The sequence below is a fragment of the Anopheles coustani genome, chromosome 2 (assembly GCF_943734705.1).
Source record: "Anopheles coustani chromosome 2, idAnoCousDA_361_x.2, whole genome shotgun sequence".
In the NCBI taxonomy this organism is placed as follows: Eukaryota; Metazoa; Arthropoda; class Insecta; order Diptera; family Culicidae; genus Anopheles; species Anopheles coustani.
Window position 1 is genome coordinate 83,293,215 of NC_071289.1, and position 16,814 is coordinate 83,310,028.

Consider the following 16,814-nt stretch of genomic DNA (forward strand, 5'->3'; position numbering starts at 1 on the left):
CTAAGTGCGTGCGATTATGGTGTTCGTGAATATCACTTCCGTCACGGTGCGGCTCATGTTGGGGAACCTCGACACGAAATCGATCATCAGGTGATCGTCGGCCGTTGGGACGCGATCGAACGGATAGCCCATCGCGCGCCGATCCGGATAGAGCTGATCGCGAAGTCCGCAGTACGAGTGCGAATCGTTGCAGCTTTCTTTCCTGTGAAAAGACAGAGGACACATTGTGAGTTAGGTTCCAGAGACACAGTTTAACCTTCTAGTGTTACTCACTCGTTGAAGTCAAGCGGAACCGAATCGTTGGCGTAGTCGGAAACCATCACGAACAGATCAAATTGCTGGCCTTCGGGTCTTCCCTTCGGCAGCAGCAGATGATCCGGCCATCCGCAGTTGCAGAACCGGAACCGCTCCGAACCGGGCAAGTTGGATTCGTCCACACGTCGGAAGGTTCGTTCGTACGGTATAGACACGCTCGACTCGTCCGATCGGCGCACGATACGGTTTACTCCAGGATGTACTAAAAGAAAGAAAATAAACCAGAGTTTAGTTCCTTGAGTAAGACTGAAACTGTAAACATGCTTTAGGGAAATCTCAACAAAACCTGCCACGTACAGTTCACCACGAACTTGTCCATCTCGAGCATGTAGCGACGCTGCTGGCTCAGCAGCAACTGTCCACCGTCGGCGTCGTAGATCGGAGCCATAAAGATCCGGACCGTACCCTTCCGGTGGTCACCTCCATCGCTGTGCACCCGCAGCATGTACGAGAATGGCGCGTGCTGGAGGTGCGTAAACGTAGCCACCACGTTGCCCTGCGGCCCAAAGTCCAGCCCGGTGCCAAGATCGACCTGCGTCCGCTGCCAGAAGGTAAGAAGCCGGTTGCGAGCCGCCTGACCGCTAGTGATCTGCACCGACGCGGCCTCGATCGTTACGCCGGGAAAGCCCAACTCCGGAACACCGTACGGGGTTAGCCGCTGCTTGTGCAGCTCGAACAGGTCGTCGACGTGCGCGTGGAACCGGTAGAACGTCGGATCGCGCATGGCCGTCGTGACGTCGTTCATTACACCGTGACCCTCCCGGTACAGGTTGTCCGGGTCGTGCACGAATGCAATCAACGAGTGGCCAAGCGAGTGCCAGTTCCCGTAGTGGTCGGGATTGACGGACAGTATCGAGCTTTCCACCATGTTTCCCAGCACGTCGATGCCGGTTTCATTGTCAAGAGGGACACGCGTTCCGTCGGTCTGCGTGGGAAGAGTAGTATAAATAAATTACATCAACAAAATACAGCACAGTGCTTACCGCCTGAGCCGCACCGGTGTTGATTGCCTCCCTGATCCGGTTGAGCCACGATTCCATCTCCAAAACGTTCGTCACAGCATCGTCTTCAGGGCGGTTGACATGCTGGTAAAAGAATTCAAGTCAGAGATGAAATATATTACATTTACTTTCACAAATTCAAATGAGTTTGTTCTGTATCTGGTCCACTGCTTGGTTAAAATTTTAAGTTATAAAAATATTAATTAGAAATGTAGTTTAACTAAACTTTTTGTTTGTTCTTTCTGACAATATTGAAATAGAAAAGCATTACATATTTTAATTGAATGAAATTGAGAACATCAATATTAAGTATCTCAAATACCATTCACTGCAATTAGATTGGAAAAATGTGTGATTTTTAATAACGCAAATCGAATTCGAAAGTAGTCAATCATCATTTAAACCTCACAGTAAACACGATTGCAAAACCTGAAATATTCACCAAATAAATTAAAAAAAATTAAAACAGAAGAAAGAAATAATCCAATGGATTTGGAAGAAATAGTCCAATGTTTGGAGCTCCACAGTAGCTTTTACCTAATTTTCCAATGGGAATTGTTATAGGAATTATAAACTAGTGAGTAGATAAATAACTTACACTCAACACCACATTGGCCGGACGCCCCGGGTACGTTTGGTTTAAGGCACTGTTGAGAATCTTGGGGAAGTACGCCTCCGGGATGGGTTCGCGCAGATTGTCCATCGGTTCTACCGTCGACATCAGGTTGCTGAAGCGCTCCACATTGTACCGAGCGACCGTCTGGCGGTGCATGTAGTAGAACAGCTCCCCCCGACGGTCCTTGTTGACCACCTCATGTGGACCTTCCTGCGGATACACCAGATGCCAGTGCCAGTGATGCAGGTTCAGTCCAATGTCCTCGCGCCAGTAGGCCAGCCGTTGCTCCGGCTCCTCCTCCGAGGCGGTGAGTGTATGCGGAATTTCGACCGCCACCCGTTCACTCTGCTGCACCACGAAACCTTCCTCCCGCAGCCTCGGGAACAGGGCCGGATCCACGAAGCGTGCCGGGAACATCTCCAGGAACGAAGGGATCGGCACAGTGCCGGTGTCCTTCCGGTGCATCAGGGCCACGGCGAGCGCGTACTGAAACAGCGTCGGGTTCAAACGATCCCGTGCGTAGGCAGCCACGGACAGCATGGACTCCGGGTCCGGTTGGGCCAACAACTCGGCCACCAGCTGGCCGGCGACCTTCCTGTGGGCGGCACCGAACAGATTGAAGTTGCCGTAGCGGGCCACCCGGCCGGTGTAGCTCAGGTCGGGCAGATCGACCGGCTTCACGACCACACTTTGCTGCGCAGTGGACATGAAGCGTGACTTAAGCGATGCGGCGATGCTCTGATAGCGATCGGGCAGGTACTCGGACGGAAGGTCCATGTACACAGCGCCGTCGTACTTGGGGTAAAACAGTGGCTCCATGGGCCGCGTCATGAGGCACAAGAACCCGGTCTCGATGTTCGACATGGTGAGTGTTTGGAAGTGGCACAAAACTCCGGATCCGTAGGATTCAACTTACGATTGACCAATTTGTCAGTTGGAACTGAGTACAGTGAGAACGGGTGTGTCTATATTTATACTGTGCTGAAGCCGCTTTCTAATCACCCACGGATTAGACACCGCTGGCAACAGATATTCGAAAGATTGCATTATGCATATTTATCATAACCGCAATGAAGTACAATGCGCTTTGGCCTTGCGCGTTCCTACACCATGCAAGATAAACATATTTGCCAATCATCTTCTAAACGAGTTTGGTTGTCACCAACGGGAAATAAAGCGGTTTTGAGTAGAACTTGGAACAGAAGGTTTTTATAAAAACATTTGGTTGGAGATTATTGTAATTAAAATTGTACCTCAATTCCATTACGTTAATGTTTTCTTTTTTTCTTAACATTTTGACTGCCGAGAGTTTTAAGAACAGTTTTTTAGTACAATCATTTTTGCTAAAATTTGTTTATAAAACTGCTAGCATGTTTTTAAATCGATTACAAACAGACTAAGGTTCAATGAAAATATGTTTTTACAACGACTACAGCCTACTACTATATTAGTGCAATACTATTTGTGTTTCGTAGCATGTCTCGAATTGGCTGTCACCCACCATGTGGTCGTCAAATTATTAGAGCAAACTTATTACATGAGCCGCTACTAAATCCCTAAAAGTACCAAATTTAAGAAACTGGTTAAATATTGGTTGGTCAAACAATTGTTGGTTGAAAAAATTAGAAATGTGTCACTGAAATTTGGATCACAAGTTGTATTGACAAAGTTTGTTTGTGACTAAATACAACGATAATGATAACAATACAACAATACTAATAACTTCTACTGGTGCAATGGACAATGATAAGTTATTCGAGGAATTCAATTGGTTGATATAATTCGATTCGACGTGGTTTAGAAAAACTTTTGACTCAAAGAAGTCAGTGCCTGGAAACACAAGATAGCTCCAAATTATTCTAAACCTGTTGTTTTTACTAGTTTATTACATTACTATATTCAAATATATACGGCCTACTCCTTATGTCCTCGTTCAAATGTTATTCGGTATCGTGGTTCTTCCTACATACACCACATTTTCTCAAATTTTCAAGAAAAAAAACGCAACGTCAGTACTATGATATTTTAAGGAAACAAATGCAATGTATATTTTTTGAAGAATTTGAATAGGCAAAGACAATTAAAAAAAGGGTTGAATAATTTACGCTTCCAGAAGTTGTGGCTTAAGTTCTTGCCACCACGGTGTTCGTGAACCGCACCGTCACCTTGGTCACCTTCATGTTCTGATAAGGGGCGACAAAGTCGGCGAACGACCGAATGTTGTTCGGAATGCGCCGATCGAACGGGAAGCCCATGTTACGTGCGTCCGGGTAGGAACGATTTTGCAGGCCACAGAACGAGTGTGCGTCGTTGCATCCCATTTTCCTGAAGGCATAAAGAACACAGGTGGTCAATTAGGTACCCATCAGCTATCCATCAGGTGATCGCTGGCGAAGGAACGTACTCGTCGAACAGTGGGTCAACACGATCGCGGGCAAAGTTGGAAACCATCGCGAACAGGTCGTAGTCCACGCCGATAAAGTCACCCTTAGGCACCAGCATGTGCGAAGGCCAGCCGCAGCCGCAGAATCGGAAGCCGGTATCACCGAGGTTCGATTGGGCCACGTTACGGAACGTGCGTTCGTATGGAATCGTAACACTGGAGTTCACCGAGCGGCGAATGAGATTGTTGACCCCGGATCTCACTATAAGGAGGAAAACAATTGCAGATATGTTCAAGAACTTCTTCGAACAACGTGTAGGAACGTACAATTCACCCGGAACGTGTCCATCTCGATCGCATAGCGACGTTGCTCTTCGAACGACAAAGCCACACCACGTTCGTCCTTCTTCGGTGCGAGGAAAATGCGGATGGTGGTATCGCGAGCCGCACCGTTCACAGCGATCTGGAAGCGATAGTTGAACGGCGCATGCTGCAGATGCGTGAACGTCACGAACGCGTTCCCTTCCGGGCCAAAGTCCAGACCGGCGCCGAGGTCCACCTGCGAGCGTTGCCAGAACGAAAGCAGCAAGTTCTTAACCGAACCCTGCCGATCCAGCTCCGTTTCGAAGTTGACAATGTTCACGCCCGCATTACCAAGGTCGGCCGCCGTGTACGGTGCGAAGCGGGCCTTGTGACGCTGGAAGATGTTGTCCACGTACGTGTGCCAGCGATAGAAGATGGGATCACGCATCGCCGTCGTGACGTCGCCCATCACACCGAAGCTTTCCAGGTACTCGCCACGCGGATCGTGAATGAACGACAGAAGGATGTGGCCACTGTTGTGGGTGTCCCCGTACAGATTGCGGTTCACCGAAAGGGCCGAGCTTTCGACGATGTCCCCCAAGATGTCGATACCTCTGAAGTTGTCCAACGGTGTTTGTGCTCCACCGGTCTATGAAGAAACAACAAAAGTCCAGTGATCATCCAACATAAACAAACACTGCAATTCCTGCTTCACGTCCTACCGTTGTGACAAAACCGGCATCGATTGCCGCAATGACACGCTGCAGCTGTTGCTCGACGTCCGATATGCGCACCACCAGTTGATCGTCCGGCCGATCGACGTCCTCCAACACCATGTCCCTGTAGCGCGCTGGGTAAGTGCGGTTGTTTGCACTACGGATGATCTTCGGGTAGTACGGTTCGGACACCGGGGCCCGCAGATTATTGTACGGCACGACGCGCCCCAACCCATTCGCGAACCGCTCGGTCTGATGTCTGGCCAACATTTGCTGGTGCATGTAGTAGAACAGCTCCCCACGGCGATCCTTGCGCACAACACTGATCGGTCCATCTCCCGGGTACACCAGATGCCAGTGCCAATGGTGCAGGTTCACACCGATGTCCTCACGGAAGTACGCCATCCGTTGCTCGGAAACCCGATCCGAAGCGGTATAGTTCATCGGAATATCGATCGCCATCTGTTACGGCGGAAAAAAGGGATGTTAGGTGAAGAACTCCATCTTTCCTCTGCCTCAGATTAGTGCATACCCGATTAGCGTCCAACACGGCACGGCCTTCCTCCAGCATCTGCGGGAACACCGCCGGATCGACGAACTGATCCGGGAAGATGTGCAGAAACGATGGCACCGGTACGTCTTGAGTGTCCTGCCGATGCAGCAGCGCCGCCGAAAGGGCGTACTGGTACAGCGGTCCGTTGAGGCGATCCTTCGCGAACCCAGCCAGATCCGCCAGAGCGTCCCCGTTGGGCTGGTCCAGGAACATCTGCATCAATTGGCCCGCAATCTCCCGGTGGCGCGGAATGAACAGCGAGAAGGCACCGCGCCGTGGGATTTCCTCCGCGAACTTGAGGTCCGGTTCGGCGATATCGTTGAACGTGATCTGGGTCGCCGCCGGAGTGTCGGCGCTGGCCGATGCAGGACCGGTGTTGGCGCCAGCGCCGAACCGGTTGCTTAAGTTGGTCCCGATCGGTCTGTAGCGATCCGTTAGGAACTTCTCCGACAGCTGGTAGACCAGCCGGCCGTTGTCCTTCGGAATGAACAGCGGCTCGTACGGGTGCTGCAGCAAACCGCGGAACTTGTCCCTGAACGATGCCATCGTTGCGCTACCGAAACCGAACTCACTGGACAGAAGGCAGAAAAAGGTACTGAGCGAGAAGCTCGCGGGTCGCGTTTTATATTTCACCTCGCCACCGTTCGGAAACGCACCATCTAGGCTTTGACCTCCAAAATTTTGGACATCGTTTTTCGGCAACCACAACCACGCGACGATAACCGACTTAGATAGGGTTAGCTAAACTCGACCACAAATTAGGGCACCACCAAGCTCACACGCAAAAAATTTGATTACATCTCCACTTCCGGCATATTAGTAGGTTGCTTACCGCAAGTACCTCCATTTTTCTTCTGCAGATCGTCTTACGATATCGCTTCACTAACGAGTTGAAAATTTAAATAGACGTAATTAGGCCAATTAGCGAAATAAAGGGTGTAGTAATGAGAAGTGGATTCGAAACATAACCAGTACAATTATGTATACTTCATTTCAATCAATCGAACCACTGAATTTGACGAATCAAAAATAGATTGTAATATTTTAAAAAGTTTCCGATAGTTCAGTATAGCCTTGAATCATAAAAAAACAAGCTCTTGATCATTGAGAGGCTTAAAAATTTAATAGCTTCAAAAATATGTACAACACTTTGAGCAAACTCGCTATACCGACCCAGGATTGAACAAGACAAGAAGAATTTATGCTGAACAAGATTGTTGATTTTTGAAACATTTTCGTCCGCTTTTGAAGCTGTGGGGAGCCCAGAACGAGGTTGACCTCAGTTTCCCCCTCTTCTCCCTACAACCCGATTCCCGTTACTTTTGGGTCCCCCTCGTACAAAAGCTGTAGAAGTTGGAAGTAGACTTGGGCAATTCGATTCTTTTGTCTGAACGTGAACGATCCAGTTCTTTCATTGAGATGAATCGAATGTGAATCGCGGTTCTTTCATTCATTTAGTTGTCAAAAATAAACATAAGACTTTTCGAAACATTAATCAACTAGTAGAATAAAAATATTGCTTTCAAAGTTCTGATAAATATAAAAGAAAAATCCTGTTGTATTTTTTATTTATTTTATTTTTGAATAATTTCATAACTCTTGTAAGTATTGAGCATAGCAGTAATGTTGTAAATTATAGAAAAAAAACAATCTGTTTTACAGTTAATTCCACGCTATTGTTATAACTGGAAGATAATATAAAGAATTTCTTTAATCGTTTAAGCATTTTGTTGAATAAAAATCATTTCTTTTAACTTTTTTGGTAATAACCTTGACCGCTTTTCTGAATAAATCTGCCCCGGCTTTGAAAATAGTCTTAAATTAAACAAATTAATCGTTTGAGTGTATGATTGGTTTTGAGTTTTGATGAATAAATGGACAACGCACGTATTGGTGTTATGCACTGATACTTTTCGAATGCCCAGTGCTCCCCAACCTTTTTAAAACCGAGGATCATTAGCTCTTTATTTGCTCATCATTTGCAATGTACAATAAATATGTATATGATTGAAAAAATCCGTCAAACACTAGCTTGGCATTTTGCTTATATTAATAAACATTGGTTCAATCACCAAACAATTTCTTCCGCGGGCCACTTCTACTTGTGCGACGGATTTAAGGTTGAAGACCACTGCTGTAGAATACTGAAAAGGCTTACCTGGTCTCTCATTCTCCCGACCTAACGTTATAGGAGACATTTTTTTTGTTTCGCAAAATGAACGTCCTAGGTATCTAGGTCTTTCATTCTCACAGTTGAAATTCACAATATCGAAATGAACGACCTAGTGTACCAGGACGTTCTTTGATTTCGACGGGTAGGTCGTTCAATGTACACAGATAGGTCGTTCCCGACCTACATTGAATTGTTGTACTGAAGAATCGTTGTACTCTGATTACATGAACGTAGGTCGTTCATTCTTTTAGGTGAATTGAATGAACCGTACGGTTCTCGTTCTTTCAGCACACCTCTAGTTGGAAGACAATCAAAATGACATTGGACTGATTTATTAACACTAGAATATTCGTACATTGCGTTGATTCTGTCCGCGTGTGTTATGCGGGATGCGTTACTACGTCATTTGTATTTGCAGTAATATGATTTTATTTTTTAAGTGTTACGTAATGTATTTGATTTAGAACGCATGCCTTTTTTATTTTTATTATACCTTTTATTTATGTTTTTTCATTTATATTATACAGTTGAAAAGATCTCAAATTCGCTCATTTTGGTTTACGCTAAGATTGCGGAATGATGGAGCGGTGCATCAAAAAACCAACACAGCCAAAAGCAGTCGTTTACAGATTTGAAAAATCTTCTAAAATAGAAAAGTTATAGCGCCTTAAAAAGAGCGATCAAAACGACCTCTAAAATGCATTACGAGATTGTCATTACATGTGATTTGGTTCTCGGAACTGGTCGTATTGAAAAAATCTGAAATTTTTGTTTTAGATGTAGCTTTCTATTTAAAAACCAAGTCTTCGATAAAACGAACATTTTTATATTTTTCTTGTTACCAATGATAACGAATTGAAACAATTCTTACTCTATAACCAAAACAAATAAATATTTCTTTGAAAGATACTTTTATTACTTGTACTTAAACAAGATGGATGAATAACATCAATAATATTTTATACTGAGAATTGAAATTTGGAAATTAAGTTCAATTGGAGTAACCTGGAATTAATTTGTCTAAATAATTATAGTTAACTAAAATTAGAATATGACGTTTTTATCAATCCTATGTAGGAAGAAGCGGTAGATCATATCATATTTTTTGCTTTTGAAGGAAAATACATTAACCCATTCTAAAACGTAAATTCCGCAAGCCAAGAATCATACTTGCTCAACATTTATTTCCTTTAACTATCGACATAGAGTTGAAGCGAAACAACGATTTTTCGTAGTAAAAATAGAAAGAAAAGAGAAAACCTCCGCCGTTTAGGACCTTGCGATGACCGTATTGGTGAAGCGAACCTTCACCGGTGTCACACGCATGTTGACGTACGGCTTCGTGAAGTCCAACAAACTGCCCACCGATCCGGGGGTGAAACGATCGAACGGGAAGCCCATACTCCGAGCATCCGGATAGCGCCGTCCACGGAGCCCGCAGAACACGTGCGCATCGTTGCAGTTGACGTTTCTGAAATGGACGTTTTAAATGTAGCAAAAGCGAGAAAGCGTGTACTGTAAACATATAAACTAACTCATCGAAGTCTTCAACACGATCCTGCGTGTAATCGGTAACCATGACGAAGAAATCGTACTCGCGCCCTTCGGGTGAACCCTTCGGAATCAGCATGTGATTCGGCCAGCCGCAGTTGCAAAATTGGAACGCTTCATTGCCGGACACCGTCGATGCGGACACGTTGCGGAACGTACGCTCGTACGGAATGGTAACGCTGGATTGATCTCCGCGACGCACGATCGAGTTCTGTCCCGGATTCACTATAAGAGAATTAAAGGTGTAAACAGGTTAATACTCCGATGTTCAACCAACATTACAATCTCCATCCACACTCACATGTCACGGTGAACTTGTCCAATTCCACCATCAATCGCCGCTGCTCACGGAACGGAAGCGTTTGTCCGCTCTCGTTCGTCTTCGGTCCGAGGAAAATGCGAACCGTACCACGGCGGGTATCACCGGCCCGGTTGGTCACCCGGATCCGGTACGAAAACGGCGCATGCTGGATGTGCGTGAACGTGGCGAACAGGTTTCCTTCCGGCCCGAAGTCCAACCCGGTGCCGAGGTTCACCTGCGACCGTTGCCAGAACGTCAGCAGGATGTTCGTCGGAGCGTTCGCTTTGTTCAGCTGTATCTCAAAGTTGTCTACCGCAACGTCGTTGAATGCCAGCTGAAAAGTCACACACACAAAACAAACAGAGGTAAGCTTTTGTTCCTCAAGAAAGTGTAAAAGCAGAAACCTACCTGCGGGCCAGTGTACGCCGGAAGCCGTTGCTTGTGACGCTGGAAGATGTCATCGATGTGCTGATGCCAACGGTAAAACACGGGATCACGCATCGCGGTCGTATTATCTCCGACCACTCCGAATCCTTCCAGGTACGAATTGTCCGGATCGTGGATATAGCCGAGGATGTTGTGGCCATTGTTGTGCAGATCGCCGTAGTACTGCAAGTTCACCGAGAGCGTACTCGCCTCCACTATGTTGCCCAACAGATCGATCCCACTGTCGTTGTCAAGGGAAATGCGCTCGTTATTGGCCTACCAAAACAAAATTAAAATGCAATATTTTGCAAGCATGGTTTAAAATGAAATAATGTCGGGAGCATAATTCAGAATCTGAATTTATGGTTAATAATTTAAATTTAAAACCAACACTTTTTAGGTCTATTTGCTGTTAGAATCTAAATTAAAATTAAAAAGAACCACAATGTGTAAACAATCGTAACAGCTCTTACCGATTGTGCGTACCCATTGTCGATGGCCTCGAAAATCCTGGACGTCCAGAGTTCCATGTCGGCGATCGAGACGATAACGCCATCCTCCGTTCGCTTCAGATCCTACAATAATACAACACAATTAACGATCTCCACTCAGTCGAAACGGATCTTCCACAATACGTACACTAAGCGTCTGATTAGGATGCCGCGCCGGATATGACCGCCCGTCCGAGCTGCGGGTGATCTTCGGGAAGTACCCCTCAGGAATGGCTTGTCGAAGATGGCGCAACGGTTCCACCTTCGGTAGCCCATTGGCGAACCGTTCGATGTTGTACCGGGCCATCGTCTGCTGGTGCATGTAGTAGAACAGCTCCCCCCGGCGATCCTTCCGGACCGTTCGGTCCGGTCCACGGGCCGGGTACACCAAATGCCAGTGCCAGTGGTGCAGGTTCACACCGATATCCTCCCGCCAGTATGCCAGCCGCTGCTCGTCGACACGCTCCGACGCCGTATAGTTCATGGGAATCTCCACCGCGCGCCGATCGCCCGAATCCACCAGATTGCCCTCCTCACGCAGCTGCGGGAACACGGACGGATCGACGTACCGGTCGGGGAACAGCTCCAGGAAGCTCGGTATGTCAACGCCCCTCGTATCGTCACGATGCATTAGCGCCACGGACAGTGCGTACTGAAACAGTGGCCCGTTGACACGATCGCGCGCAAACACCGCCATCGCACTGAGCGAATCCGGATTCGATTGGGCCAGAAACAGCTCGACCAACTGCCCGGCAACCCGCTGATGGGCCGGCTGGAACACCGAGAACGCACCGCGACGGCTAACCACGTCCGCGAACGCCAAATCCGGTGCGGTAATGTTCGGCAACGGGATGCGGGTTTGCGCGTTCGTTCCGAAGCGGTTCTGCAGGGCGGCCCCGAACGGCCGATAGTGATCGGTCAGGTAGCTATCCGGTAGATCGTAGTACAGCTGGCCGTTTGACTTCGGCACGAACGTGGGCTCGTACGGGCGCTGTAGAAGCCCCCGGAAACGGGTATTGATGTCCGTCATGATTGCAGCAAACTTTCCAAGCACGTTGCACAATCTTACTTTCAATTTCCAAACTGCAACGTAGGTGGCACCGAATTCTGCTTTATATAGAGAAGGCAGAGGCTGGTCGTGTCGGCCAATGTACTTTGTACAAACCACCCCGAGCTGGCCCCAGCAGTCGGATCGTGGTCGCGTATGTTTTTATTTTTCGCTCATTGCAACGATAACTGGCCACCGCAAGCCAGTCTGGGCAACAGATTAGCGAGCATATCGTGCTTATCAAATGCTTGACGTTCACTTTCAACTGAAACGGCCCGAAAGAGCTGATAGCACAACTCTAAGCAATGGACAATGCAACAGTTCACTGAAGGGTAACCAACGGTGGCGCTTTGATAAATAGCACGTAGAAAACTCAAATAATTTTAAGCGGATAGAGGATAGAAATTGAAGTAAGTTGAAGTGAAATGTTTGCAAAATACTAAATATGTTTACTACGAAACGATTAACGATAAGAAAAGAGATGGTTAAAATGCTTCGATTGACCAAAACTTCTCGTCTGGTACGAAATTACATTCTGTTCAGGCTTTCTTGACAAAAAGTATTAAAAAGCAAGCCCGATTACTGCTTTGAACATTACTGCGTTTATTATGTATTCCATATTATTGAATACGTCCCTTGTCGTATTTTCTGATGTAATATTTATATTTTAGAGAAAACTGCTCGTGGTCCGAAAACGCATTATCATGACATTATTTAACATTATATAGAAAAATAACCCTCCCAGGGTTAGGTTCTTGCGATGACGGTATTCGTAAACCGGATGGTAACCGGTACCGTCCTCATGTTGCCATACGGTCGGGAGAACTCTTGCAAACTTTTCACCGAGCTCGGCGTGAACCGATCGAACGGATAGCCCATGCTGCGTGCATCGGGAAAACGGCGGTCACGCAACCCACAGAACATGTGGGCATCGTTGCAGTTGTCGTTCCTAAAACGTAAAAAAGATGTACCACGATTTTGTTTTTGCGACATCAAACCTATGGCCATCGTATTCTCTTACTCGTCGAACTCCTCCACCCGGTCCTGGTTGTAGTCGGAGATCAGGACGAAAAAGTCGTACTCCAACCCGTCCGGACTGCCCTTCGGCAGCAGCATATGGTTTGGCCAGCCGCAGTTGCAGAACTGGAACACCTCCGTACCGGGCTGGCTGGAGGCGGCAATGTTACGGAACGTTCGCTCGTACGGAATGGTTAGGTTCGATTGGTCCGATCGGCGCACGATGGAGTTCGTTCCGGGGCGCACTAAAATAGAACAACAACAACAGGGATGCATTTTAAAGTTCATTCTAATCCTCTCATTTGAATACGTACAGTCGACCATAAACTTATCCAGTTCCACCATATGACGCCGTTGGTCCCTGAAAGGCAGCGTCTGCCGAAGTTCGTTCACCTTCGGTCCCAGGAACAGCCGAGCCGTTCCACGCTTGTTACGGTCGGTCCGATTGGTCACCTGGAAGCGGTACGTGAACGGGGCATGCTGGATGTGCGTGAACGTTACGAACAGATTGCCCTCCGGGACGAAGTCCAGCCCGGTGCCAAGGTCGAACTGGGACCGCTGCCAGAACGTAAGCAGTGTGTTCTTCGGCGCGTTCGGTCTGTTCAGCTGCACATCGAACGAATCGACAGTGACGTCATTGAAGGCAAGCTAAACAAAAACAAGCAAAACAAACGTGAGAAAACTTTATCTGACCGCGAACGCGGGAGGGTGTGGTGCGGGGATAACGTTACGTACGTCCGATGCGGTGTACGCCGGAAGACGCTGCTTGTGGCGAACGAAGATGTCGTCGATGTGCTGGTGCCAGCGATAGAACAGCGGATCGCGCATCGTCGTCGTGAGATCGCCCATCACGCCGACCCCCTCGAGGTACGTGTTGTCCGGATCGTGGATGTAGCCTAGCATGACGTGTCCGTTCTGGTGATAGTCGCCGTAGTAGTCGAAGTTGATCGACAGCGTGCTCGCCTCCAGTATATCGCCGAGAATGTCGATGCCTTCTTTGTTGTTCAGTTGCACTCGATCACCATTACTCTAATGTGGCATTGGAGAAACAGAAAGGTAATAATAGTAATCAAGTACCTAAGGTACATGGAGTGAAAAAGCAAAAAATGACTGGGGATGATAAAAAATCGACACTAACTTTCCTTCTAGCCATTAGTTCTTGTCCCTTGTAATATAAGCCAGTGACACTGCAAGTGAAGTTCATTTTATTTTGCTAGTAGCTACATTTTTGTTAGAAACACTTTTTGATCCTCACGCCAGCTATTGGTTAGGGTCAGAAAAGATATCTATATATCGGAAGAAGGTTCTAAAAAAGAAATTTTAGAGATCACCAGATAGGTCACCGGGTTCGAAGAATCGATGACCCCTGAGGTCTGCCATCGACACCGGGTAAAAGGTATGAATATGGTATGTGGGGGCAAAATTCGTCTATTACGAAAAAAATAATACGAATAAAGACTAAAATTTCGGTACGGTCCCAATGATTTCCTTTCAGTGATTTTAGTTACGCACTCGTTAAGACGAATCCTAACAATTTTAGATTTCCCTGAACAATTAAAAATATAACTTTTGCTAAATTTAATTGTCATGAAAGTCATGAAAAAAATAAAAAACTTACGAAAAGATGATTGATTTACTTTCAATTCTAGCATTGGGTTATTCAGATTCAAATGAATTAATCTGAAAAAATCTTTGCTTCGATTTTGAGATTCGTAAATCTCTGAATGAGATTCTGAACAGATTCATAAAGCCCGAAGAATCACAAAAATGTTAAGAGAACCATGAAAACTCATGCAAGATACACTGTAGATCAATTACGATGCATGATTTTTTTCAAAGAATGATCAATGTATTGGGATTCTTATGATCAAAGATTAAATTTAGCTGAATGCATATTGGTTGAATGAATGAATACCAAACTCCCCAAAAAATTCATAAAGGCTCAATTCAATGATCATAACGGACTTAAAACGAGTTGTGATTAATAAATTATTAAATGCAATGATCACAATGTTCTTCTTAATGTCTGTTGTGAAAACAACGGTCCGATAGGTGCAAGTTCAAATTGAACCGGTTGGAGCCGTCAACAGATCGCAGTAGTGGTGGTGAAGGGCCGCGTCCGCTAGCTGGTCCAGATCCGTAGGGTCTATTGTCCGGAAGAAAGAGACGACCAGCTGACGGACGCGGCTGATAAAATGATAAAAGGGGCGCCAGCCGGGACAATGACTCGTCTTCGGTTCAGAATAGAGAAAGAAAACACGTGTAAATTTTTTAACATTGGCTCGAGATAAGAAAATAAACTAGGGACAACTGTTAAAAAACGTGTTGAATAGTGATAAATTGAAAGAAAGTAAGATTGGACCGAAAACCCGTTGCAGGACGCAACAATGTCTTTGTACGAAATTTCGTTTGAATATCTAACTCTCTTCTAAAAATAATTTGAACTTCAATAATTACAACACTAGATCTTACCGTCTGCGCAACTCCACTATCGATGGCTTCGAAGATACGCCTGATCCACACATCCATGTCCGCTATTTTCACCGTCGATTGGTCTTCAGTTCGGTTGACGTCCTAAATGAATTAAATTGAGAAAGAGATCGATCAGAACTTCAGAAGGTGAGACGGGCCTCGAAAGGGACGATCACGAATGGAAGCACTTACAGCCATCAGTTGATTGGCGTAGCGGCATGAGTAAGCCCTCCCGTCGGAGCTGCGAATAATCTTCGGAAAGTACGCCTCTGGGATGGGTTCCCGTAGTTGCGCAAAGGACACCGTTCGGGGCAAACCGTTCGCAAAGCGTTCGATGTTGTACCGGGCGATCGTCTGCTGGTGCATGTGGTAGAACAGCTCCCCACGGCGATCCTTTCGCACGACCCGGTCGGGTCCGCTCGACGGATACACCAGATGCCAGTGCCAGTGGTGCAGGCTGAGCCCTACATCCTCCCGCCAGTATGCGACCCGCTGTTCGTCGACCCGATCCGAGGCGGTGTAGTTCCGGGGAATATCGATGGCCCGCCGGTTGCCCCGGTCCACCAGACTGCCCTCCTCGCGCAGAAGCGGAAACACGGCCGGGTCCACGTACCGGTCCGGGAACAGCTCCAGGAAGCTCGGAATCTCCACGTCACGCGTATCATCCCGGTGAATTAGTGCGATCGCGAGCGCGTACTGGAACAGAGGTGCATTTAGGCGATCGCGTGCGTACGCCGCCAACGCACTCAGGGCGGCCGGATCCGGTTGGTCGAGAAACAGCTGAATCAAGCTGCTAGCGGCACGCCGATGGGCAGCGTTGAACACCGAGAAATGTCCCCGCCGGCTCACGACATCTGCGAACGACAAGTCCGGCAGCGATACGTTCGGGAATGGGACGCGCCGTTCCGCGTTCGCACCGAAGCGGCTCTGCAACGTGCCTCCGAATGGCCGGTACTGATCGGTCAGGTACGCTTCCGGCAGATCGTAGTACAGCTTGCCATCCGACTTCGGTACGAAGGTTGGCTCGTACGGTTTTTGCAGCAGCCCGCGGAACAGCGTGTTGTTGTCGGTCATGGTGACTTCTCGCGAGAGGAGACGTTGCAAAACAGAGTGCACTCGGCAGACGGAAACACTGGGAAACTAAACTGCCCCACTGGCTCAGTGGCATGCTTTATATACTAATCATCACCCTTACACAATCATCAAATGTATCTTCTTGCGGTTGTTTAGTTTCCCGCAAAAGTTGTAGCAAAAAAATCTACACAACAATGCACCCATCTTATCAGCTCCGATAACTGCACTTCTCTTCCAGGTTGTTGTGCAAAAATTTAAACATGTAAGAATGGACTTAGCGAAAAGATATTTTAAAGACAAACGAAGTGAAAATTCCAGGAAGATAATAAAAAATGACCTAAAATAGTGCTATCATTTGAAAATACTAGGGCAGT

General features: G+C 46.9%; 3 protein-coding genes across 3 annotated transcripts; all 3 read right to left on the reverse strand.

Annotated features, from left to right (window-relative positions):
- On the reverse strand, positions 1-6,433 carry LOC131265187 (uncharacterized). The gene is made up of 11 exons (XM_058267449.1): positions 5,867-6,433; positions 5,341-5,796; positions 4,643-5,267; positions 4,337-4,577; positions 4,068-4,257; positions 3,470-3,488; positions 1,915-2,843; positions 1,299-1,400; positions 613-1,240; positions 274-517; positions 1-202 (listed from the first exon to the last, which is right to left on the reverse strand). Exons 1-11 carry the CDS (start codon positions 6,431-6,433, stop codon positions 1-3), a joined length of 4,203 nt encoding a protein of 1,400 aa, XP_058123432.1.
- Positions 6,434-9,329: 2,896 nt separating this feature from the next.
- LOC131265347 (phenoloxidase 8-like) lies at positions 9,330-11,859 on the reverse strand. Its single transcript, XM_058267605.1, has 6 exons — positions 10,978-11,859; positions 10,812-10,913; positions 10,321-10,614; positions 9,913-10,246; positions 9,596-9,836; positions 9,330-9,531 (listed from the first exon to the last, which is right to left on the reverse strand). Exons 1-6 carry the CDS (start codon positions 11,857-11,859, stop codon positions 9,330-9,332), a joined length of 2,055 nt encoding a protein of 684 aa, XP_058123588.1.
- Positions 11,860-12,610: 751 nt separating this feature from the next.
- On the reverse strand, positions 12,611-16,440 carry LOC131265352 (phenoloxidase 8-like). Its single transcript, XM_058267610.1, has 6 exons — positions 15,559-16,440; positions 15,367-15,468; positions 13,630-13,923; positions 13,209-13,542; positions 12,899-13,139; positions 12,611-12,826 (listed from the first exon to the last, which is right to left on the reverse strand). Exons 1-6 carry the CDS (start codon positions 16,438-16,440, stop codon positions 12,625-12,627), a joined length of 2,055 nt encoding a protein of 684 aa, XP_058123593.1. The 3' UTR covers positions 12,611-12,624.
- Between the last annotated feature and the right edge of the window lie 374 nt (positions 16,441-16,814).